The sequence below is a fragment of the Pristiophorus japonicus genome, chromosome 5, assembly GCF_044704955.1.
Source record: "Pristiophorus japonicus isolate sPriJap1 chromosome 5, sPriJap1.hap1, whole genome shotgun sequence".
NCBI lineage: Eukaryota > Metazoa > Chordata > Chondrichthyes > Pristiophoridae > Pristiophorus > Pristiophorus japonicus.
In genome coordinates this window covers 108309695-108334209 of record NC_091981.1, presented here as the reverse complement: position 1 = coordinate 108334209, position 24515 = coordinate 108309695, and the positions used below count along the sequence as shown (strand labels likewise).

General features: G+C 46.5%; 1 protein-coding gene across 2 annotated transcripts in view; it reads left to right on the top strand.

Moving 5' to 3' along the window:
- Nucleotides 1-24515, top strand: part of LOC139263875 (secernin-1-like) — a 209372-nt gene that overhangs the window by 66572 nt on the left and 118285 nt on the right. For both annotated transcript variants that reach the window (XM_070879943.1, XM_070879942.1), the window contains exon 3: nt 9631-9812. In XM_070879943.1, the coding sequence (XP_070736044.1) occupies nt 9631-9812 (182 nt within the window). The remainder of the gene's footprint in view (nt 1-9630; nt 9813-24515) is intronic.

Genomic DNA, 24515 nt, shown 5'->3' with positions numbered 1-24515 from the left:
GCAGCAGTTCAAGAAGGTGGCTCACCACCTGGGGGTGAAAGGAAGCTTCGGGGCCAGAGAATCAGGTGGGGGGAGGGAAGCATGGATCAGGGCTGCAGCATTGTGAGTAGGGAGAGATGTTTGGGGGCAGGGAGAGAAGATCGAGTCGAAGGATCAGGGGAGTGGGGGGAGGGCAGGGAAGGAAGTATTGGATTTTTAACAAACCCTGCACCCCCCAACTTTTTTTTTAGGTTAAAATTCTCCCCCAACGTTTCAAGTCAACAACATCAACCTGAAATGTTAAACTCTGTTTCTCTTTCCACAAATGCTACCTGACCTACTGAGTAAATCCAGCATTTTCTGTTTTTATTATAAATCAAGGAGCCGAGCAAAAGCTGGTTATTTGATTTGAAATTGCCTCTTGTAGTAGATTGTTGAATGTAATGGACTTCTGGGAGAAATGATCAACAGAGAGTTAGTATTGAATAAGCTATTGCAAGGTTATTTAAACAAAATCAATTTCACCTTTTAAAATTTTGGATGCTTTTAGTAAACTCTTAAAAGGGTGTTTCAAAATATATCAGTAATAAGCCTTTTAATGCTCTCAGAAAAACTAAATTTCATGACTGTCTTGTTGACGCATTTTCTTCAGCTGCTAAAAATAGAAAACCATGAAACTTTTTTTTATTGCTCAAAGATTGAGATATTCCCTTGATCTAAATTAGGAAGCAATTGCTACTGCAACTATTGTACATTGTGAGCATTTAAGTGAAAATAAATTATTTGTTTTCAACATGCAGAAATACTAATATAGGTGCAGCGTCGAGAATCTGGAATCCGGAATCCGGACCAGACGACCCTGTCGACCTCGGGGTCCCGCCATTACCCGACCTCTGACCTCGCTGCCACTCACCTCGCCCCGCTAGCTTTGCCGCTACTGCTCTCATACCTCTGGGCCTCCTCGCCGGCCCACCCAAACACCTCATCGGTGGGGGCCAGCCCACCCAACGACCACCACCTTGGCGGGGCTGGATGGCCCGAATCGCTCCTCGGTGGGGACACTTTTCCCCCCCCCCCCCCCCCCCCCCCCCACCCTTTCTGACGTTCTAAGATCCGGAAATACCTGAACATGGGCGTGGGTGCTTCCGGATTCGTGACGTAAGAAAACAAATCAAATTTGGAAAAGTCTGGAATCCGGAACAGCCTCAGTCCTGAGGGTTCTGGATTTTAGGCGTTGCACCTGTATTACTTATGAATATATAGGGCCATTTGGCCCATCATGCCTGTGCTGGCTCTTTGGTAGAGCTATCCAACTAATCACAATCCCCCGTTCTTTCCACAAAGACCTTCAAATTTCTACCCTTCAAGTATTTATCCAATTCGCTTTTGAAAGTTACAATTGAATCTGCTTCCACCACTCATTCAGGTAGTGCATTCCAGATCAGAACAACTCGTGTTTAAAAAGAAAAATGTTTGCTCACGTCACCTCTGGTTCTTTTGCCAATCATCTTAAATCTGGGTCCACTGGTTACCAACCCTTCTGTCACTGGGAAGCAGTTTCTTATTAATCTATCAGGAACATTCCTGATCTAGAACACCTCTATCAAATCTCCGCTTAACCTTCTCTGCTTTAAGGAGAACAACCCCAGCCTCTCCAATCTCGCCACATAGAAAATCATGTTATGATTCGACAGAGTCAACACTGATTTATGAAAGAGAAATCGTGTTTGACAAATCTGTTAAGAATGTTTTAGATTGTAACTAGCAGAATAGATAAAGGGGAACCAGTGGATGTAGTGTATTTGGAATTTCAAAAAGCATTCAATAAGGTGTAGAAACATAGAAACATAGAAAATAGGTGCAGGAGTAGGCCATTCGGCCCTTCTAGCCTGCACCGCCATTCAATGAGTTCATGGCTGAACATTCAACTTCAGTACCCCATTCCTGCTTTCTCGCCATACCCCTTGATCCCCCTAGTAGTAAGGACCTCATCTAACTCCTTTTTGAATATATTTAGTGAATTGGCCTCAACAACTTTCTGTGGTAGAGAATTCCACAGGTTCACCACTCTCTGGGTGAAGAAGTTCCTCCGCATCTCGGTCCTAAATGGCTTACCCCTTATCCTTAGACTGTGACCTCTGGTTCTGGACTTCCCCAACATTGGGAACATTCTTCCTGCATCTAACCTGTCTAACCCCTTCAGAATTTTAAATGTTTCTATGAGGTCCCCTCTCATTCTTCTGAACTCCAGTGAATACAAGCCCAGTTGATCCAGTCTTTCTTGATAGGTCAGTCCCGCCATCCCGGGAATCAGTCTGGTGAACCTTCGCTGCACTCCCTCAATAGCAAGAATGTCCTTCCTCAGGTTAGGAGACCAAAACTGTACACAATACTCCAGGTGTGGCCTCACCAATGCCCTGTACAACTGTAGCAACACCTCCCTGCCCCTGTACTCAAATCCCCTTGCTATGAAGGCCAACATGCCATTTGCTTTCTTAACCGCCTGCTGCACGAGGTTATTACACAAAATTAAGGCTCATGAGATTATAATATAAGCATGGATTGATTGATTGACGGTCAGAAAACAAGAGTAGGAATAAACTGGTCATTTTCGGGTTGGCAGGCTGTAAGTAATGGGCCACTATAAGCATCAGTGCTTGGGCCTCAGCTATTTACAATCTACATCAATGACTTAGATGAGGGAACCAAGTGTAATGTATCCAAGTTTGCTGGTGATACAAAGCTAGGTAGGAATGTAAGCTATGAGGAGGACATAGAGACTGCAAATGATATAGACAGGTTACGTGAGTGGGCGAGGACGTAGTAGATGGAATATAATATGGAGAAATATGAAGTTATACAGTTTGGTAGGAAAAATCAAAAAGCTAAATATTTTTTAAAAAGATAACGGATTAGGAAATGTTGGTATTCCGAGGGACTTGGGTGTCCTTGAACAAGTATCACAAAGTTAACGTGCATGTACAGCAAGCAGTTAAGAAAGCAAATGGTATGTTGACCTTTATTACAAGGGTAAGGAAATATTACTGGAATTATATAGAGCCTTGGTGAGACCACATCTGAAGTTCTGTATCCAGTTTTGGTCTCCTTATCTAAGGAAGGATATACATGCTTTAGAAAGGAATGCAACAAAGGCTCTTGAAGTGGGGCTTTCGAGCTCTGCTATAATTAAAGGGTTAAGAATGGATCTCGGAACTAAAAAGGGCTTTTGTAGTGGTCAACTTTACAAGCTGTGTAACCGGAGGACAATTACAAATGGCCAAACTGTTGAACCATAGGAGGCCCAGAGAGGTAGTTAAACAGAGCAAGGAGTCAGAGTTAACATGTTGGAGAAACTCTATCTGGTATGAAACTTAGGCAAATGATTGACTAATTCCGTTTCACGTCACACAATCAACAATTGTGCATGCGGGCTTTGGGCCAATTAAACGGCATAGGAGGGCCATGCAAGAGGCTGACATGCATCATTAAGCCTATAAAAAGTTGCTTGGAACTTTGTATCATTGGAGAAGCCTGGCTATAGACAAACCAGCAGGCAGGCTCCCCACCGGTGCAAAATAAAGACTACTTGAATCTTCAAACCCACACCTAGCATTGAGTGTTTATTTTAAATACTCCACTACAGTTCACCAGACTGATTCCTGGGATGGGGGGGATTGTCCTATGAGAAGAGATGGAGTAGACTAGGTCTGTAGTTTAGAAGAATGAGAGGTGTTCTCATTGAAACATATAACATTTTTAAAGGGTTTTACAGAGTAGATGCTAGGAGGATGTTTCCCCTGGACGGGAAGTCTAGAATAAGGGGCCACAGTCTCAGAATAAGGGATTGGCCATTTAGGACTGATGAGAAATTTCTTCACTCAAAGGGCTGGATTTTCGGCTTTTTACGTTTTCGCTCGTTTCTTGGTGCAGTTCACTGTGGAGCCAAAAATTTAATGCCGGCTTAACGTTAGTGCCAGAGCGAGGAACTTCCACTGAATGAAAGCTCACAAGGAGCATTAGCGGTAACTCCAGTGTTGCACCACAGACTTTGTGTGTCAGAGCCAAAGTTCCAGCGCTGAATAAAATCGGCCGTTCTGCGCATGCGCAATTTATTTTTCTTCCCGTGTTTCTGGTCTGGTCTCCAATCGCTAATGCAGGGCGTGGCCGCGCGCACGCGCAGTACAACCGAGGCTGATTTAACCATTTTGCAATTGGATTTTTATGATGGAGAAGAATGATTCCAGACAGCGTGCCAGACAATTCAGCCACGAGGCTAATGAAGCTCCAGTGGGGTTTGTGGAAAGAAGATGGCAGGAGTTGCATCTTTGAGGTGGTTCTAGACCACTGCCATCCATATTTAAGAGGATTTGGAGAGAAATTGCTGAGGAGGTCTCTGCCTTGGACACTGGTCAGCGCTGAAAGAAATTTAACGATCTCACCAGGGTCGTCAGAGTGAGTACCATTTTCATTCATGCACTTCTTCATTACTTCAAGGATAAATCTGACACACTTCGTTCTCATACTGTTGGTGTCTCTCAACACTTTGTGGGCTGCCTCCTAAAATGCATGGCACATAGGTAGACTTAGTTTGGCACCCTATTTGCCATGAATGATCTTTACACATCATTAAGATTGCTTTCTGAGATCTCATAAGATACCCACTTCGATGTCCTCCTGATGAACTACGTGCAACTTCCAAGGCCATTAAACAGAGGACTGTATTACATTCAGACAGTATGATATAAATGCTTTGGTGGTTATCTGTGCCACAAGAGCAGATGGACCCTTTTGTAACCATTCCCATTTTCATCTTTTCAGGCAACGAAGTCTCATAATCGGCATGCGCAGGTGCGGACAGGTGGTAGTCCGCCTCATACCCTGCTACTCACGGACATCGAGGACAGAGTGGCAGGTCTCGTCAGTGTCACTGGTTGGGTAGCTGCCACTGGGGGTGCTGACCCCTGTTTGGATACTGAGGGTAAGTTCTGCAAACTCCCTGTGCTGGGTTGGGGCAATGTCCTGCAGTGCCTCTGAACTAGGGTTGGGGCAATGACCTGCACACTCCCTGGGATAGGTTGGGGCAATGTCATGCAGTGCCTCTGGACTAGATATAATGGCCTGTGCTATGTGACCCTCATGTCATCCTGCCCCCTCCCTATTGTTAACAACTCGTCTGTTGCTTTCTACTTCCAGATGACCAGTCACAGGCGCAGCATCCCTCAAGATACCACTCCACATCAGGCCATCATCTGGAGGAGGAGGTACAGATGAGCCGACTCCCGTGCAGCATCAATCCACCCTTGCTCCACCACTGGCACTCGGCTCCTCTGAGGACGACGTGACGCTCTTGGGTTTCGAGGAATCCGAGGCGCTTGGGACCAGTGGCGTGTAGCAACGCAGTGCTAGGGTTGAATCCCGCAGGCCGTCTCTCAGGAGGGTGAGTTGGCAAAGTCGGTCTGCAGGCAGACGTGGAACTAGACACAGTGGGAATGTCCAGGGAGAGCATCCAAATCAGCCATCAGCTCCTTGATGTCTTGGGTAGGATTCCCACGAACATTGACAGTCTGAAAGCGACCATTACGGAGGTAGGGTCGGAGATTGTCAATGCGAACCGTGATACCAGCGAGGCCATCCTTGCCCACAGTGACCCTGGAGTCCTGGAGAGTGTGGCGCGAGCCCTAGCAGAATATGGCGCATCACAGGCACAAGCTCTGCTTCGGCTTGGGCAGGTGATGCAATCCATGCCTGCTTCCATACTCTCTGCGAGCCCCACTGTCACACTGGGAAGTAACGGTTCCGAAGCAGGCCAGCAAGGTGCTCCGATTGCTTGGGACCAACCCCGTTGGCGACTGAGTGGCTCCAGGTGTAATTCAGCATTCCTTCTTCCCCCACATAGTGGCAAACCAAGCATCAGCAACTGTTGTCGTCCAAACCACCTGTGACTGGCGACACTGATGAAGAGGCCAGCCAGTCAGAAGCCGGGTCTTCCACGCCACAATGCATCCCCCGATGCCGTCTCTCTCCCCAACACCGCAGCGCTCTGGCAGCCTTACTGCATGCCATCTTGGTGCCACTTTGATTAGGAGCAACAGGCAAGGGAGGGTGATGAAGGGAAGGGGGGCAAAAGATTTTGGGAAAAAATAGTAGGACAAGAATTGATGCTGGATTATGTTGTTGATGCTGGATGCATTTTATGTTTTATGTGGTGGCTGGTGTGCAACAGCCACCATACGTTAAAAGAATATTGTAGGCAGCCTCCATAGTGGTCCAGGCATCGAAAGCACAGGCATCTTCCATCCTTCAGGATGTAGTTCTGGATCCGGAATATCATTGAAACACCTGTGAACTCATCCGCTTTCAGTGTGGAAGCAAGTCATCCTCGTTTCGAGGGACTGCCGATGATGATGATGATGATGATGTTTTATGTTACAGTATCATTGTTACAGTATCACACTGGATTATGTTCCGATAATGTTGTTGAATTATCAACACTGCTGGATGCAGCTCATTTTATTTTGTTTTTTATTTAAGTCTCATAATGAAGGCTACAAAGTTTACAATGTTCAATAATTTTTTTCTTTAACGTCACCATTCCTGTGTAGTGTCTCATTTGCAGAATAAAAGGGGGAATAGTGAACATGGTGAGATAGTGTGGCCAGGCAACGCTCAAACCTGCCGTTCACTCTTCAAGCAAAGCATTGAATTATGAGCTGCCGACATAATGCTGTGCTTGTGGTGAGTGTGGTGGTGGCATGGGTTCCTCGCCAGGCTCCTCTTCCTCCTCCTCCTCCTGCTGAGGTGGTCCTGCAATCCCTGTTGGCAATTCCTGTCCCCTCATGATGGCTAAGTTGTGTAGTATGCAGCACAACACAATGAACTCAGAGGCCTGCTGAGGGGAATATTGTGGGCAGCCTCCAGAGTGATCCAGGCATCGAAAGCACTGTTTGAGCATTCCAATTGTCTGTTCGACGATGTTGTGTGCGGCTGCATGGCAGTCATTATAGCAATGCTCGGTTTCTGTCTGAGGGTTCCCGAGGGGGGTCATGAGCCAGGTGACGAGGCCATAACCTTTTTCTCACGCATCCAGCTCTGGCCTTGTGGTTGACGTTGGAACATGCGTGAGACACTGCTCTCTCGCAAGATGAAAGCATCATGGGTTCATGGGTGCTCCCTGGATATTGGGCATTGACTGCCATGATGCGCTGAGTATGGTCGCAGACGATCCATACTTTCATGGAGTGGAATCCTTTTCGGTTTCGGAACACCTCTGCACTCTCGAGATGCTCGCACGGCGATGTGCGTACAGTAAAGGGCACTTTGAACCTTGGGGAAGCCAGAAAATCATCCAAAACCTATAGCCCCCCTCAGTTTGGGTCTCCTTGGTTATTGGGAAGTTTATGAAGTCCATCCTGTGTGCATACAGTGCATTAGTTACCTGGCAAATGCAGCAATGTGTAGCCTGCTGCAAGATGGAGCATATATCCACTGCTGATGCCTGGAAGGAGCCAGAGGCATAGAAGGCAAGTGCCACAGTCACCTTCACCTTGATGGGCAGTGCAGTCCTGTTGCTGCTGGTAGGTTGCAGATCCACCTGTATGAGCTGGCAGGTCTCTATCAGCACTTTTTTCGGAAGTGCAGCCTTCTAACGCTCTGTGCCTCAGAGAGCTGGAGGTATGGGCGATGTTCCCTGTAAACTCGGGGGTAAGGCCTCCACTCCATTCATCTGACCTCTTCGATTACGTTGCAAATGATCAACAATAAGCCGCCTTCCATCTTGTAGCTGTATGGCAATAGCAGCCAGGATTACTGGTTCCCAACCTAGCCTGGCCCCCATATCTTTTAAAATGACCTTAAATGTCCTTTGTGAAGTTTGTGTTTCTAGTTTGTTTTATAATCAAAAGTGTGCAGTAATGCAGCATTCTTCTCCCAATCCTTTTGATCACTCACACCTGCGGCTTTCTCCTTCGTTTTCAGCATGGCGCCGTTAGCGCCCGGGTCCATCTAGTTTTTCTGGGCGGGTCCTTGAGTGGACGCTAAATCAGGCGAAATACTCACTTTCCGCCCAGGGCACTAGCGCAGCGATGCACAATGATTTATGTCATCCCAATGGTCAAAACAGCAGTGGAGTGGTAAGTTTTAGTGCCGCCGCAAAACCATTGGTGAAAGTTTTGCCCGGGCGCAAAATCTTGTGCGCCTTGTTTCATGCCCAAAAAATCGTTTGCCCACCGAGGCACTAAATGGGGTGCAAATCAGCCAAAAATCCAACTACCTGGGTTGTGAATTTTCAGAATTTTGTACCCCAGAGGGCTGTGGATGCTCAGTCATTGAGTATTTTCAAGACCGAGATCAGTAGATTTTGCGATACCAAAAGGGAATTGAGGGATATGGGGATACAGCAGGAAAGTGTAGAAAAGTTAAAAAATCAGCCAGGATCTTATTGAATGGTGGAGCAGGCCGAATCTATTTCTTATGTTCTTATAACTGAATCCGTCATCCCTGGTACTATTCTAGTAAACAATTTCTGCATCCTCTCTAAGACCTTGACATCCTTCCTAAAGTGTGGTGCCCAGAATTGAACACAACACTCGACTGAGGCCTAATCAATGTTTTATAAAGGTTTAGCATAGCAGCTTTGCTTTTGTACAATATGCCTCTAATAATAAAGCAAAGGATCCCATATGCATTTTTCACAGCCTTCTCAACTTGTCCTGCCAGCTTCAAAGGCTTATGTGCATACAGCCCAAGGTCGCATTGTTCCCACATGCATTTTACAATTGTAATTTAATTTATATTGCTTCTCCTCATTCTTCCTACAAAAATGTGTCACTTCATATTTCTGTGCATTAAATATCATCTGCCATGTGTCTGCCCATTTCACCAGTCTGTCTATCTCCTGAAATCTGTTACTATCTTCATCATTGTTTACTACATTTGAGATTTGTACATTTGAGTTTTATATCATTTGCACACTTTGAAATTATGCTCTGTATACCCAAGTCTTAAGTCATTAATATTTATCAAAGAGCAGTGGTTCCAATACTGACCCCTGGAGAACACCACTGTATACTTCCCTCCATTCTCAAAAACAACCGTTCACTACTACTCTCTGCTTTATGTCCCTTAGCCAATTTTGTATCCATACAGCCACTGTCCTTTTAATCCCATGGGCCTTAATTTTGCTAACTAGTTTATTATGTAGTACTTTGTCAAATGCCTTTTTGAGAGTCCAGATACACATTAACCCTCTCCATTACTTCAAAGAAAACCAAGTTGGTCAAACATAATTTGCCTTTAACAGATCCATGCTGACCTTCATTTATTAGCCCATACCTTTCCAAATGCCAATTAATTTGGTCCTGGATTATTATCTCTCAAAGTTTCCCTGCCACCAACATTAAGTTGACTGGCCTGTAGTTGCTGGGTTTATACCTCTCCCTTTTTTTAAATAGGGGTGTAACATTTTCAGTCCTCTATCACCACTCTCATATCTAAGGAGGATTGGAAGATTGTGGCCAGAGCCTCTGCAATTTGAACTCTTACTTCCCTCTAATCTAGGATACAACCCAGCAATGACTCATTCTTTGTCAGAAATATGGGAGGATGGTTTGTTGTGCCCAGATGACTGATCTTTTGTCTCTCTTGTCTTGGCAGTGCACGTATATTGCTATTGATCAAGAAAAGAGGACACTTGCTGTAACACTAAGCAAATCATCCTGGATGTGGGGGGCAGAAATGGGAGCCAACGACCATGGAGTCTGTATTGGTAATGGGACTGTGATGACCAGAGAGACAGTGGCAGAGACAGAAGCACTGCTTGGGATGGATCTTGTCAGGTAATTAATGCTTAGAAAGAATACCAAAAGAAAATGCCTTTCATATATTCTTTCCTTCTCTGAAATATTGATAAAATGCCTTGTTTGAGGAGTTTAGGAATGTTAAAATTTAATGAGAGCAGCTGGAATACTTGATCATTTGGAGATAGAAATGAATGGAAAAAAAATCTATGTATTAGAGTTGCAAAAACAGACATTGCCTCAGGTGTTTACTCCTTTGATGTGATCTGCTGTAAGTCCATTGATTTTATATACAGAAATAAAATGCACTTGGCTCATGTTTCCAACTGCAATATTGTAAATTCACAAAGGTGATTAAGTAAAGAGAAGAGAAGCCATTTGAGGTCATCTAACTGGTTCCTCTATAGAAATCTATAGTTTTGCATCTTGAATGATTCTGAAGTTTCTGCCTTTGCTGCTGATACGTCCTTACTGTACAGTATAAATGCACACAAGGCCCATGATTGCGAGGTCAGTCTGTGACCTGTCCTTTATTCCTTAGCACTCAAGTGCAGGAAGTGGGTGAGCTTCCCCTTTTATCTCTGAAGGTCCAGGTTAGGAGTGTCTCCCACAAGTTCACCACCTAGTGGTCATTGTTCTCACTGTGTACAACTTAGGTCAGATTATACATGGATTACATTGCTGGTTGAATACATGACATCACCTCCCCCCCCCCCCCCCCCCCAAAGTCTTATTGGGATCACAGGTTGAGTCTCTCTGGTAGTTTACGCTCTCTTGTAGAGCGCCTGAGTTGGGGCTCCGGTTGTTGGGCGCTGGCCTGAGTGTCTGCTGTTTGTGGTGCCTCAGGCCTATCCGGACTGCCCACAGTGACTGGGCTCTCCTCCCTTTGGTCCCTGTGTTCGGTCACCTGTGGAGGAGTGAACTCTATATTGTGTTCTTCCTCTGCTGCTTCTATGGGGTTGCTGAACCTCCTTTTTGTTTGATCCACATGTTTGTGGCAGATTTGTCCATTGGTAGGATTCTGGTAGTTAAACTTATTTCCCTCTTTGGCAATCGCAGTGCCTGCGAGCCATTTGGGCCCTGCGCGTAGTTGAGGACAAAAACAGGGTCATTTACATTAATACATCGTGCCCTTGCATTCCTGTCATGGTAGTCATATTGTGACTGGCGCCTGCTCTCGACAATTTCTTTCATGGTGGGGTGTATAAAGGATAACCGGGTTTTGAACGTTCTTTTCATTAGCAGCTCTGCGGGTGGAATCCCTGTGAGCGATTGTGGTCGGGATCTGTAGGCCAACAGGAAGTGTGATAAGCGGCTTTGTAGGGAACCCCCTTGAATTCTGAGCATCTGCACTGCTCGTTCTGCCTGGCCATTTGAGGCCGGCTTGAACGGTGCCATTCTGACATGATTAAATCCATTGCCTGCCATGAAGTCCTGGAATTCAGTGCTTGTGAAGCACGGGCCATTGTCGCTGACCAAGATGTCCGGTAGACCGTGGGCGGCGAACATTGCCCGTAGACTTTCTACCGTGGCAGAGGATGTGCTTGAATTTAAAATGTCACACTCGATCCATTTGGAGTAGGCGTCTACTACAACCAAAAACATTTTCCCCATGAAAGGACCTGCGTAGTCCACATGGATGCATAACCAAGGCTTGGGCCAGGGGCTAAGGGGGGCTTCCCTGGGCGCATTACCCAGCTGGGCACACGTTTTGCACCTGCGAACACAAAGTTCCAGATCTGTGTCTATCCCTGGCCACCAAACGTGTGACCTGGCAATTGCCTTCATTATGACAATGCCCGGGTGCTCATTGTGGAGTTCTCTGATGAACACCTCTCTGCCTATCTGGGGTATGACTACGCGGTTTCCCCACAGTAGGCAATTGGCCTGAATCGAGAGTTCATCCCTGCGCCTGTGAAATGGTTTAAATTCTCAGGGCATGCCCTGTACGTGGCTGCCCAGTCCCCATTCAGGACACATTTCTTGACTAGAGACAATAGTGGGTCTCTATTTGTCCAGACTTTAATCTGACGGGCTGTCATGGGTGAGCCTTCGCTTCCGAAAGCTTCAACAGCCATGACCATCTCAGCAGCATGCTCGGTAGCCCCCTCAGTGGTGGGTAGTGGGAGCCTGCTGAGTGCATCAGCGCAGTTTTCGGTGCCCGGTCTGTGTCAAATTGTGTAGTCATAGGCGGATAACGTGAGTGCCCACCTCTGAATGCGGGCCGATGAGTTTGCATTTATGGCCTTGTTGTCGGCCAAAAGGGACGTTAGGGGTTTGTGATCTGTCTCCAGCTCAAATTTCCTGCCAAACAGGTACTGGTGCATTTTCTTTACCGCATATACACATGCGAGCGCCTCCTTTTCTACCATCCCATAGCCCCTTTCTGCCTGGGACAGACTTCTGGAGCAATAAGCTACCGGCTGTAACTGACCCTTGGCATTGACATGCTGCAACACACACCCGACACCAGAGGACAACGCATCGCACGTTAACACAAGTTTCTTACATGGGTCATATAGCATTAACAGATTGTTGGAACATAACAAATTGCGTGCTCTATTAAAAGCCCTTTCCTGGCTGTCCCCACAGTTGCATTCGCGACCCTTGCATAGGAGCATGTGTAGCGGCTCTAGCAGCGTGCTCAATTTGGGAAGAAAGTTACCAAAATAGTTCAGGAGCCCCAGGAACGAACGCAGCTCCGTCATGTTACGGGGTCTGGGTGCTCTCTGGATCGTTTCCGTCTTGGACGCAGTAGGGCTGATCCCATCTGCTGCTACCCTCATCCCCAGGAATTCGACCTCTGGAGCGAGGAAGACGCACTTCGCCTTTTTCAGTCGTAGCCCTACCCGGTCCAGTCTGCGTAGCACCTTGTCCAGGTTGTGGAGGTGTTCTTCAGTATCGTAACCCGTGATGAGGATGTCCTGAAAAACCACCGTCCCTGGAATCGACTTGAGGAGGCTTTCCATATTTCTTTGGAAGATCGCGGCGGTCGAGCGAATCTCGAACGGACATCTGTTGTACTCAAACTTGTGTGTCGTGATGGTGGTCAGCTTCTTCGACTCACTCGCTAGTTCCTGGGTCATGTAAGCTGAGGTCAGGTTCAATTTTGAATAAAGTTTGCCACCGGATAGCGTCGCAAAGAGGTCCTCTGCTCTCGGAAGCGGGTACTGGTCTTGGAGTGACACCCGATTGATGGTGGCCTTGTAATCGCCACATATCCTGACCGACCCATCCACCTTGAGGACCGGCACAATCGGGCTCGCCCAGTCACTGAATTCGACTGGCGAGATGATGCCTTCCCTCAGCAGGCGGTCCAATTCGCCTTCTATCTTTTCCCGCATCACGTACGGCACCGCCCTGGCCTTGTCGTGTACTGGCCTGGCGTCCGGGTTTATGTGAATCACTACCTTGGCCCCCATGAAAATGCCAATGCCGGGTTGAAATAATGAGTCAAATTTGTCCAGGATCTGTGAGCATGATACTCGCTCCACGGAGAAAATTGCATTGACATCGCCCCATTTCCAGTTCATGACAGCAAGCCAACTCCTCCACAGTAGTGCGGGACCGTCCCCCGGGACAACCAGAGTAGCAACCTGTTCTCCTCCGAATCTTTGTGGGTCACAACTACCATGGTGCTGCCTAGCACCGGAATGATCTCCTTTGTGTATGTCCGTAGCTGTGCATCAATCGGCGATAATTTTGGCCTCCTGGCCTTGGACGCCCACAACTTTTCGAACTGTTTGATACCCATCAGGGACTGGCTGGCCCCTGTGTCTAGCTCCATTGATACTGGGATGCCATTGAGGAGCACTTTCATCATTATCGGTGGCGTCCTGGTGTATGAGCTGTATACGTGCTCCACATGAACTCGCTGAACTTCAGCTTCCAGCGATTTCCCCCAGCGTTCATTTCTGCAATTTCTGCAGATATTTTGCTCATCTCTGCAAACTCCAGCTGAGTGTGTGCCTCCACTCCTCCAACATGAGCTGCTGTTGGAAACAAAAGGTCCCTTGCCAGTCGAACGTCCCTGACTGCCCCTGTCATTGTCCTTGAGTGCGCCATTAACAGGTGTTGATGGCCCCATTACTGGCCGCATTGTCCCGTGCAATGGCGCGAATCGCCGTTCAGCTTGCCATTGTCTCTGTCGAACTCCCCCTCTCGGTTCGACTATATGTTGGGGCATGCCCGATTGCCCTTGTCTGCCTGGAGAACTGTGTGCTGCTTTAACAATGTTGAATCTCTGTCCCAACCATTCCTTAACACAGTATCTCTCCTCTGTTCTGCTAGTGGCCATGCTCGCGTGGTTTAAATCCCAGTTTCTCGTCGCCATTGATACGTCCTTACTGCACAGTATAAATGCACACGAGGCCCATGCTTGAGAGGTCGTCAGTCTGTGACCTGTCCTTTATTCCTTAGCATTCAAGTGCACGAAGTGGGTGGAGCTTCCCCTTTTATCTCTTAAGGTCCAGTTTAGGAGTGTCTCCCACAGGTTCACCACCTAGTGGTCATTGTTCTCAGTGTACAACTTAGGTCAGATTATACATGGGTTACATTACTGTTTGAATACATGACAACTACCCTACCTGAAAATTATTCTTGGTATTCAGTATTCTTTGTTAAGAATATGATCCTTGCCGTCCGGTTCATACTTGCCTTTTACCAACTTATGTCAATGACCCTAAGTTATTTAACTTGAAATAGTACCCCAGTTTAACCTTTTCTGTATTGCTTAATATCTTACTAAATTGTTTAGCCACTGTAAAGCCTCTTGGGATGTTTTACTATATAAATTCAAGTTGTTGGTCCCCCTCATTTGCATACTTTCAAGAGTAAAGAGTCTGAGACCCTGATATTTACTAGGGGGGGGTAGGAGTTATGGTCGAAAAAACCCGGAAGTGTGGTTTTCCCTGAATGCCGTCGAGTTTTAACACCAGAGCACACAGATCTTTTCCCCCAAATTCCCCGCAAGCCAGCCTGATTGTTAAACATGGCTGCTTGTCAAACGCAGAAGGCTGCTGCACAAGGCCGCAGTCCAGGAACAGGTAGGTTTCATGGTGGTGGTTGAGGGGGAGGAGCGATCACTGGGGGGAGTGGGGGTTGATTGGTAGAGATTGATTTGGGGAGGTGGGGGGCGCAGGGAGAGGAGGTGGGGGTTGGTAAAGATTGGTTTTGGTGGTGGGGGGGCGTTGGTAGAGATTGGTTGGGGGGCAGGGGGGGTTGGTAGGTAAAAGCTGGTTGGGTGGGGGGGGCGGTGGTGTTGGTAGAGATTGATTTTGGGGGTTGGTAGAGATTAGTTGGTGGGGGGGCGGTGGTTGGTAGAGATGAGTGGGGGGGCGGTGGTGTTGGTAAGTAGAGTTTGGTTTGGGAGGGGGGTGTGGGGTTTAGTTGGTAGTGATTGGTTGGGGGCTGGGGTAGTTGTTAGAGATTGGTTAGTGTCTTGAAAATGCACAACAGCCCTCTGGGGTCGAGAATTCCAAGGATTCACAAGCCTTTAAGTGAAGGAATTTCTTCTCATTTCAGTCCTAAATGATCGGCCCCTTATCCTGAGCCTATGACGCCTAGTTCTAGTCTCCTGCCAGGGGAAACAGTCTCATAGTGTCTAACTTGTCAAGCTTTCTCATTCTTCCAAACTCCAGATAATATAAGCCCATTCTACTCGATCTCTCCTCATTGGACAAACCCTCACATCCCAGGAGCCAGTCTAGTGAATCTTCGAGGCATCCCCTCTATGGCAAGTATATCCTTCCTTGGGTAAGGAAACCAAAAATGTACACAGTACTCCAGGTGTGGTCTCGCAAATGCCTTATATAATTGCCACAAGACTTCCTTACTCATACTTCAACCCCCTTGCAATAAAGGCTAGCATACCATTTGCTTTTCTGATTGCTTGCTGTACTTGTACATGAATCACAGAAAGTCATCGTGCAAGAGCACCCAGATCCCTCTGCATACCAGTGTTTACTAGTATCCTTTCTAAAAATAGTCTGCTTTTCTATTCTTCCTATCAAAGTGGATAATTTCACATTTCCCCATTTATACTCCATCTGCCAACTTCTTGCCCACTCACTAAACCAGTCTATATCCCTTTGCAGCCTCTTTGTGTCCTTCTCACTGCTTACTTTCCCACCTAGCTTTGTATCATCAGCAAACTTGGTCCCCTCATTTAAACATTGATCTAGATTGTAAATAGCTGAGGCCCAAGCTGCTTCTGCTTACACAGTCGAGGATGACTTGCTTTCACACTAAAATGAGTTCTAAGGTGACTGATGAGACCAATGTGGAATCTACAGTCTATGTCACAGGTGAGGCAGATGATGGGTGGAGTGCTTGATTTGTCGTATGCTCCTTCCGCTGTTTGTGCTTAGCATCCTCATGCTCCCGCCGAAGTGACTCGAAGTGTTTGGCGCCTTCTCGGATGCTTTTCCTCCACTTTGCGCAATCTTGGGCCAGGGATTCCCAAGACTTGGTTGTTACATTTTTTTCAAGGAGGCTTTGAGGGTGTCCTTGAAGCGTTTTCTCTGCACTCCTGGGGCTCGCCTGCCATGACGTAGCTGAGTTGAGTGCTTGTTTTGTGAATCTAGTATCAGACATGCAGACAATGTAGCCTGTCTATCAGAGCTGTTCGAGCGTGGTCAGTGCCTCGATGTTGGCCTGAGAGAAGGCTAATGGTGTGCCTATCCTGTGAATGAATTTGCAGGATTTTGCAGAGGCAGCATTGGTGGTACTTCTCCGGTGCCTACTGTACATAATCCATGTCTCTGAAGCACATAGGAAAGTTGGGTATCACCACTGCTCTGTAGACCATGAGCTTGGTGTCAGGTTTGAGCTCCTGGTCTTCGAACACACTTTTCCTCAGGCGGCCGAAGGCTGCACTAGCACACTGAAAGGCGGTGTTGGACTTCGACATTGATGTCTGTCCTTGCTGATAGTAGGCTCCCAAGGTATGGGAAGTGGTCCACATTGTCCAAGGTCTCGTCATGGATCTTTATAATCGGGGAGCTGTACTGTGGGAGGGGTTGGGGAGGGGGGCAGGTTGATAGAGAACCTTTGTCTTACTGATTAATGTAAGGTCCAGACTCTCGTATGTTTCAGTGAAGGTGTCAACGATGGTTTGGAATTCGGACTTCAAGTTTGCACAAACGCAAGCGCCGACTACATACTGTAATTCAATGACGGAGGTTGGAACAACCTTGGATCTGGACTGGAGGCATCGGAGGCCGAACAATTTCCCGTTTGTCCTGTAGATTAACTCCACTCCAGCGGGGAGCTTTTTAAATGTGAGATGAAGCATTGCAGCAAGGAAAATTGAGAAGAGTGTTGGTGTGAGGACTCAGCCTTGCTTGACTCGGTCTGTACTTATTGGTAAGAATCACGGCTTGCATGTCATCGTGAAGCAGGCGGAGGATGGTGACAAATTTTTGAGGACAGCCAGATTTGAGAAGGACACTCCATAATCCCTCACGATTGACAGATTCAAAGGCCTTTGTGAGATCAAAGAAAGCCATGTACAGAGGTTGATGCTGCTCTCGACGTTTTTCTTGGATTTGTCACGTGGTGAAGATCATGTCCGTTGTGCCCCTTAGTGGGCGGAATCCACATTGCAACTCTGGGAGGAGCTATTCAGCCACTAGGAGGAGACGGTTGAGGAGGATTGTTGCAATGATTTTCCCTGCGGTAGACAGCAGGAGAACTCCTCTAATTACCGCAGTCAAACTTGTTACCTTTTTTGAAGATGATTACGATTACGATGTCTGAGATCTGCTGCCATGCTCTCCTCCTTCCAGATAAAAGAAATTAGGTCATGGATTCGTGCCAAGAGTACTTCTCCGTCATGCTTTAGTACTTCGGGGATTCCATCTGCTCTTGAGGCCTTGTTTTTTTAGTTGTCTGATGACTTTTTCAACCTCATGCGGGGCTGGGATTGTGCCGAGGTGGTGACGGGTAGCATGCTGTGAGATGGAGTCAAGGAAAGAGTCTTGGTTGAGGAGACCCTTGAAGTGTTCCTTCCAGCAGGCACTGACTGTCTTTCTGTCTTGATGAGCAACGCTCCATTCTTGGTTCTCAGTGGAATAGGACCGTGAGTGCTTGGGCCATAGATGGTCTTGACTGCGCTGAAACATCCACGCACGCCGTGATGTCGGCCAGTTGCTGGATCTCCTGTGTTTTTCCACCCACCATCTGTTTGTTAGGTCACAAGTTTTTTGTTGGACCTCGACCTTCAGTTGTCTGTAGATCTGCTTTCTTTCACTTGAGTTGTGGTGGTGGTTCCAATTCAAAAATGCCTTGCCTTTGCAGTTTATTAGCACCTGGATCTCCTGGTCATTCTCTTCGAACCAGGCTTGATGTTTTCTGGTAGAGTAACCAAGAGTCTCTTCGCAGGTGCTAATTATGGTGGACTTGAGGGCAGACCAGACACACTGGACACTCTGCGGCTTCGGTTCACTGGAAGTAGTTAGGTTGGCTGTGAGGCATTGGCTCAATAGGACTTTCTTTGCAGGGTCTTTGAGTGCTTCAGCGTTGATTTTTCTGCGGCAGCATTTCTGTTCCCCCTGCCATTGTGAGGCTACGTTGATGGAGATAACAGAGCGGATTAGGCGGTGGTCAGTCCAGCAGTCATCAGTTCCTGTCATGGCCGAATGATGCGGATGTCCTTGTAGTTCCTCTCTTGGACAATGACGTCGTCTAGCAGATGCCAGTGCCTGGAGTGAGGGTGTTGCCAGGAGGTCTTGTACTTGTCTTTCTGATGAAACAACGTGTTGGTTATGACAAGACCATGTTCTGAGCATTTCATCCGGAGGGGAGGATACCATTGGAGTTGGTTTTCCCTACCCCTTCCTTGCCAATCATCCCTCTCCAGAGGTCTCTGTACTTTCCAACTCCTGCATTAAAGTTTCCAAGGAGAATCAGCTTGTCGTCCGTTGGGACTTGGGATAGGGATTGTTCAAGGCAAGAGTTGAAGTCCTCTTTGGCCTCGTCCAGCTTCCAGGGTTGGGGCATACGCACCGATGACTGTAGCAGAATGGTTCCAGGTTAAGAGTGAGCCGAAGGGTCATGAGGCATTCGTTTATCCTGTTGGGGGAAATCTCTTAAGTCGACAAACTAGCTCATTTTTGATGGCAAAGCCAATCCAATGGAGACGGCATTCTTCTTCTGGTTTGCTTATCCAGAAGAAGGTGTATCCACCACATTGTTCCTTGAGCTGACCACCTCCTGCCCACCATGTCTCTCTCCAGGCGATGATGTGGATGTCGAAGCGTCTGAGTTCCAGGGCAATGATAGCAGTATGACGTTCCGGTCTGTCGCTGTTAGGGTTATCCATAAGGGTCCTGATGTTCTAGGTCCCGAACTTCATTTTAAAGGGTGGACGATGCCTGTGCGTGAATTCTTTTAAAGTTGGGTGGCTTCCTGCTGGTCCGTGCTGTACCTTCCCTGGGTCCTGACCTCCCTGCTGGTCCGTGCTGTACCTTCCCTGGGTCCTGACCTCCCTGCTGGTCCGTGCTGTACCTTCCCTGGGTCCCGACCTCTCTGCTGGCCTCGACCTCCCGACCTCGCTGATGGTCCGTGCTGTATCTTTCTTGGGTCCCGACCTCGCTGTTGACCTCTGCCTCCCAACCTCCCTGCGGGTCCGTGCTGTATCTTTCCTGGGTCCCGGCTTCTGCCCAATCATTTTCTGAGTGCCCGGTTACCATGTCCTTAATAATAGATTCTAGCATTTTCCATAGTGATGTCAAGCTAACAGTAGCATATCCTTGAAGGCATTCCATTTTTGTTGAGTCCTACACTCATCCATGCTTTTCATCCCTTCCCACTGCCAACCCAACCCAAACCAGTTCTACAATCTCTCTTCCACTGTTCCCACCCTACAGGATCTCTCACCCCGTATTCCAACAGCTGCAACAACTACATTTTATATTGTGGCACTTAAAATAAAAATGGTTCGCAGTGGAGTTTAGAAAGGAGATTCTAGAACATGCAACCTAGATGGCAAATGACATGTTTGCTAATGGTGGGCTAATGAGAAAGGGAAATGCACAAGAAGCCAATTTCAGAGGAACGAAATGTTCAGTGGTGTGGGTGGATGTTAGGCTGGTGGAGATTAGAGAAAAAGGAAGAGCTGGCTGTGAAGGAATTTAAGCATGAAGATAATAAATTAAAGCATTGCGGAACTGGGAGCCAATGTAGGTTAGAGAGCTTGTGAAATAGGACAGGGACAAGAGTTTTGGATGAACTGATGTTGATGGAGGATAGTAGGCGGGTCAGGAGAGCATTGGAATAGTTGGGTCTGGAGGTGACGAGGAATAGATAAGAGTTTCAGCAGCACATGGATTGAGATGAGGCGGAGGTGGGCAATGACACAGAAATTGAAGTTTTTGTGATGGTAGAATATATGGAGTCAGTAGCTCAGCTCGAGATCAAATAGGACGCCGAGAATACAAACAGTCAGATTCAGTCGGAGATGGTAGCTGTGGAGGGGAGGGGAAGGGAATCAGTGGCAAAGGTACAGAGTTTGTGATGGGGTGGGGAGCTGATGGCTTCAGTGAGTGCAACGAAGGTTTACCAGACTGATTTCTGGGATGGGGGGATTGTCCTAATAAGGAGAGATTGAGTAGACTAGGCCTATATTCTCGAGAGTTTAGAAGAATGAGAGGTGATCTCATTGAAACCTACAAATTTCTTAAAGGGCTTGACAGGGTAGATGCTGGGAGGACATTTCCCCTGGCTGGGGTGTCGAGAATCAGAGGTCATAGTCTCAGAATAAGGGGTCGGCCATCTAGGACTGAGATGAGGAGAAATTCCTTCACTGAGGGTGGTAACTCTTTGGAATTCTCTACCCCAGAGGGCTGTGGATGCTTCAGTCATTGAATATATTCAAGATAGAGATCGATTAGATTTTTAAATATTAAGGGATATGGGGATAGTACAGGAAAGTGGATTTGAAGTAGAAGTTCAGCCATGATCTTATTGAATGGCCAGAGCAGGCTTGAGGGGCCAAATGGCCTACTCCTGCTTCTAATTCTTGTGTTCTTGTGTGCTTAGCTGGAGGAAATTGCAGCTTATCCAAGACTGGGTGTTGAACAAGCAATCTGACAACACACAGTGGAATGGTCAAGAGAGATGGTGGAGAAGTAGAGTTGGGTTTCAGCGTATATGTGGAAGCTGATCTCATGTCAGTGGATGTCGTCACCAAGGGCCAACATGTAGCAGAGGAAGAGAGGGGCCAAGTTTAGATCCTTGCAGGATTCTGGAGGTAAATGTGCCAGTGGGGCAAGAGAAGCCAATGCAGTAGATGCTCTGGCTATGATCAGATAGGAAAGAGTGGAACCAAGTGAAGGCAGTCCCACTGAGCTGGACAATGGAGGAGGGTGGTGTGGTCAACCATGTCAAAGGCTGTAGAGAGGACAAGGAGGGATAATTTACCATGCTCACAGACAACAAAGGATGTCATTGTGACTTTGGTTAGGCCTATACACAGCAATCCCATCTACAGTGTTTCCGCAACCTGCCACTGCCATTCCAGTGCTGCCATGTCTCAAGTCGACCTTCCACCACTGCCACAACTTGCATTTCCCCCTCTACTCCCATTCCATGAAACTCATTTCCACTCCTTTAATACCTCAGGAATTATTTCTCCCATCACCCATAATGCTAGGATTCTTTAACAACACCCTTCCCTTAGTACTCCCACAATCTACACCTGGTTCTCCCATAATCTCTCTCGCATCCCATGTTCCCACGCACATGACCCCGACTCCCAATGTTTTCATTCTCTAATACCAACACTACATGTCCATCCACCCCCAACCCCACTCCCCACGACTGTATCACACAATTTCTATAACCTACCTACCTGGAACATTTGCCCTGCAATTTTCTCTCTTCCTGGGCTTTAAATAAAGGTGAAGAGATACAATTAGCTACATAGTTAAATTAACTTTTAATAGTAGTCAAGGCCACCATTTTAATATCCGTACACGATTATAAAATTTAGGCCTAGAGCTATGCACTAATAGCACAAAATATCAGTGGCCCTGATAAGTTGCATGTTACATTATGTAAAATAGTGAATCCTCTGATTCACCCAGAGCAATGCTATAAATGATTCGCTAGTCTTTTTTTAAAAACAATTCTTTAAAAAGGCCCATACTTTGCACTCCATAATACAGAAGTTGATTCGTCAACTGAGATTTGTGGTTTGTTGCTCTCGAAATTTGAAGCTGAGGCAAGTTTCATATTGCTTCTCATTGGAGAAGGAAAGGGCAATGCTAGCAGCTCAGTCTTGGCTCTCATTTGACAAACTGCATTTACTTATTGATGTAATTATTACCTGTTTATTGATGTCTTTAGTACCAGATTGTGTTTGCCTCGTAATGTAGCTGCATTTATGGAACTATATAGCTACAGTCACTGAAGATAATATTTCCTAAAACATAGCATTGAAGCCATAATGGATGCCAAATGATCCTCTAAATGATTTTGGAACACATTGTGCAAGGAAGTCCTGTGGAACAAATTATCAAGACTAACTCATCTTCCAGGATACTGCTCATGGATAGTCCGGGGTCTGGCACGCAGTTGTAATGTTTAGCTGCTAATTTGGCCTGTTTCTTTTAAGATCAATGCTCAATTACTGCCTATGGGAATCCAGATAACTAGCTGCTTGTAAATTGTGATGGACGTGCAGTAACATATTCCCCTGATGATGCTCATAGTTGAAAGTTGTACTTTTTTATACAGTGTTATACCATGTAATGGCCAATGTATTCTGTTAATTTAGATATGTATCAGTTTAAAGACGCATCTGAAGTGTGACTGTGCAAAAGCTCTTATAATAGGTGTACCATGTGAAAACAAATTCTGCAAGAGTGTAGTTTGTGCCCCTTTAAGGTTATGACGTCTCACTGATATGTAAACACTGGATCAATTTATTCAAAAGTTAATTGAAATTCAAGCCGGAGATTTGAACCCTGTCGTGGGAAGATCAAGTAAGAGCCTGCGTACATAGTGGCTCTGACATTTTATGCTCCTGGAGAGGTTTTCTATATGAAAACATATGATTGTCACGTTGAGGCTAGAGGTAAAGCACACTGGAATAATTGAATACTATTGCTTTCTATGCTGTAATCTCTTTTTTTTCCTCCATTAAATTTTAATGAGAACATGGGAGGTGAGTAGCTGATCTAGGCACTGAGTTTTAGTTCTAAATTACTGCTGCAAAAAATTTACTTTCTCAAAATAAACTGGTTAATTGTACTTGCCACAAGCCTGTGAATTAATTTACCACTACAACCATTTGTAACAACATATTGTTCATCTCAATAGCATTCCAAGATGCTATACATTCTTGCTCCATCTAATAGTAGTATAGCACCCTAGGAAAAAGAGAGTTTCTAATTTTTTTTATCTTATGATGTGTGTCCATCTTTAGACAAGAAGGATTAAAGATCTGAAGCAGGGGAACATAGAAACATAGAAAATAGGTGCAGGAGTAGGCCATTCGGCCCATTTGAGCCTGCACCACCATTCAATAAGATCATGGCTGATCATTCCCTCAGTACCCCTTTCCTGCTTTCTCTCCATACCCCTTGATCCCCTTAGCCATAAGGGCCATATCTAACTCCCTCTTGAATATATCCAATGAACTGGCATCAACAACTCTCTGCGGCAGAAAATTCCATAGGTTAACAACTCTGAGTGAAGAAGTTTCTCCTCATCTCAGTCCTAAATGGCCTACCTCTTATCTTAAGACTCTGTCCCCTGCTTCTGGACTTCCCCAACATCAGGAACATTCTTCCCGCATCTAACCTGTCCAGTCCCGTCAGAATCTTATACGTTTCTATGAGATTCCCCCTCATCCTTCTAAACTCCAGTGAATAAAGGCCCAGTTAATCCAGTCTCGTCTCTTATATGACAGTTCAGCCATCCCTGGAATCAGTCTGGTGAACCTTCGCTGCACTCCCTCAATAGCAAGAACATCCTTCCTCAGATTAGACGACCAAAACTGGACACAATATTCCAGGTGAGGCCTCACTAAGGCCCTGTACAACTGCAGTAAGACCTCCCTGCTCCTATACTCAAATCCCGTGGCTATGAAGGCCAACATACAATTTGCCGCCTTCACCGCCTGCTGTACCTGCGTGCCCATTTTCAGTGACTGATGAACCATGACACCCAGGTCTCGTACCTCCCCTTTTCCTAATCTGCCACCATCCAGATAATCTGCCTTCGTGTTTTTGCCCCCAAAATGGATAACCTCACATTTATCCACGTTATACTGCATCTGCCATGCATTTGCCCAGTCATCTAACCTGTCCAAGTCATCCTGCAGCCTATTAGCGTCGTCCCCACAGCTCTCACCGCCACCCAGTTTAGTGTCATCCACAAAATTGGAGATATTACACTCAATTCCTTCATCTAAATCGTTAATGTATATTGTAAAGAGCTGGGGTCCCAGCACTGATCCCTGCGGCACTCCATTAGTCACTGCCTGCCATTCTGAAAAGGACCCATTTATCCCAACTATCTGCTTCCTGTCTGCCAACCAGTTCTCTATCCACGTCAATACATTACCCCCAATACAGTGCGCTTTGATTTTGCACACCAATCTCTTGTGCGGGACCTTGTCAAAAGCCTTTTGAAAGTCCAAATACACCACATCCACTGATTCTCCCTTGTCCACTCTGCTAGTTATATCCTCAAAATTCCAGAAGATTCGTTAAGCATGGTTTCCCTTTCATAAAT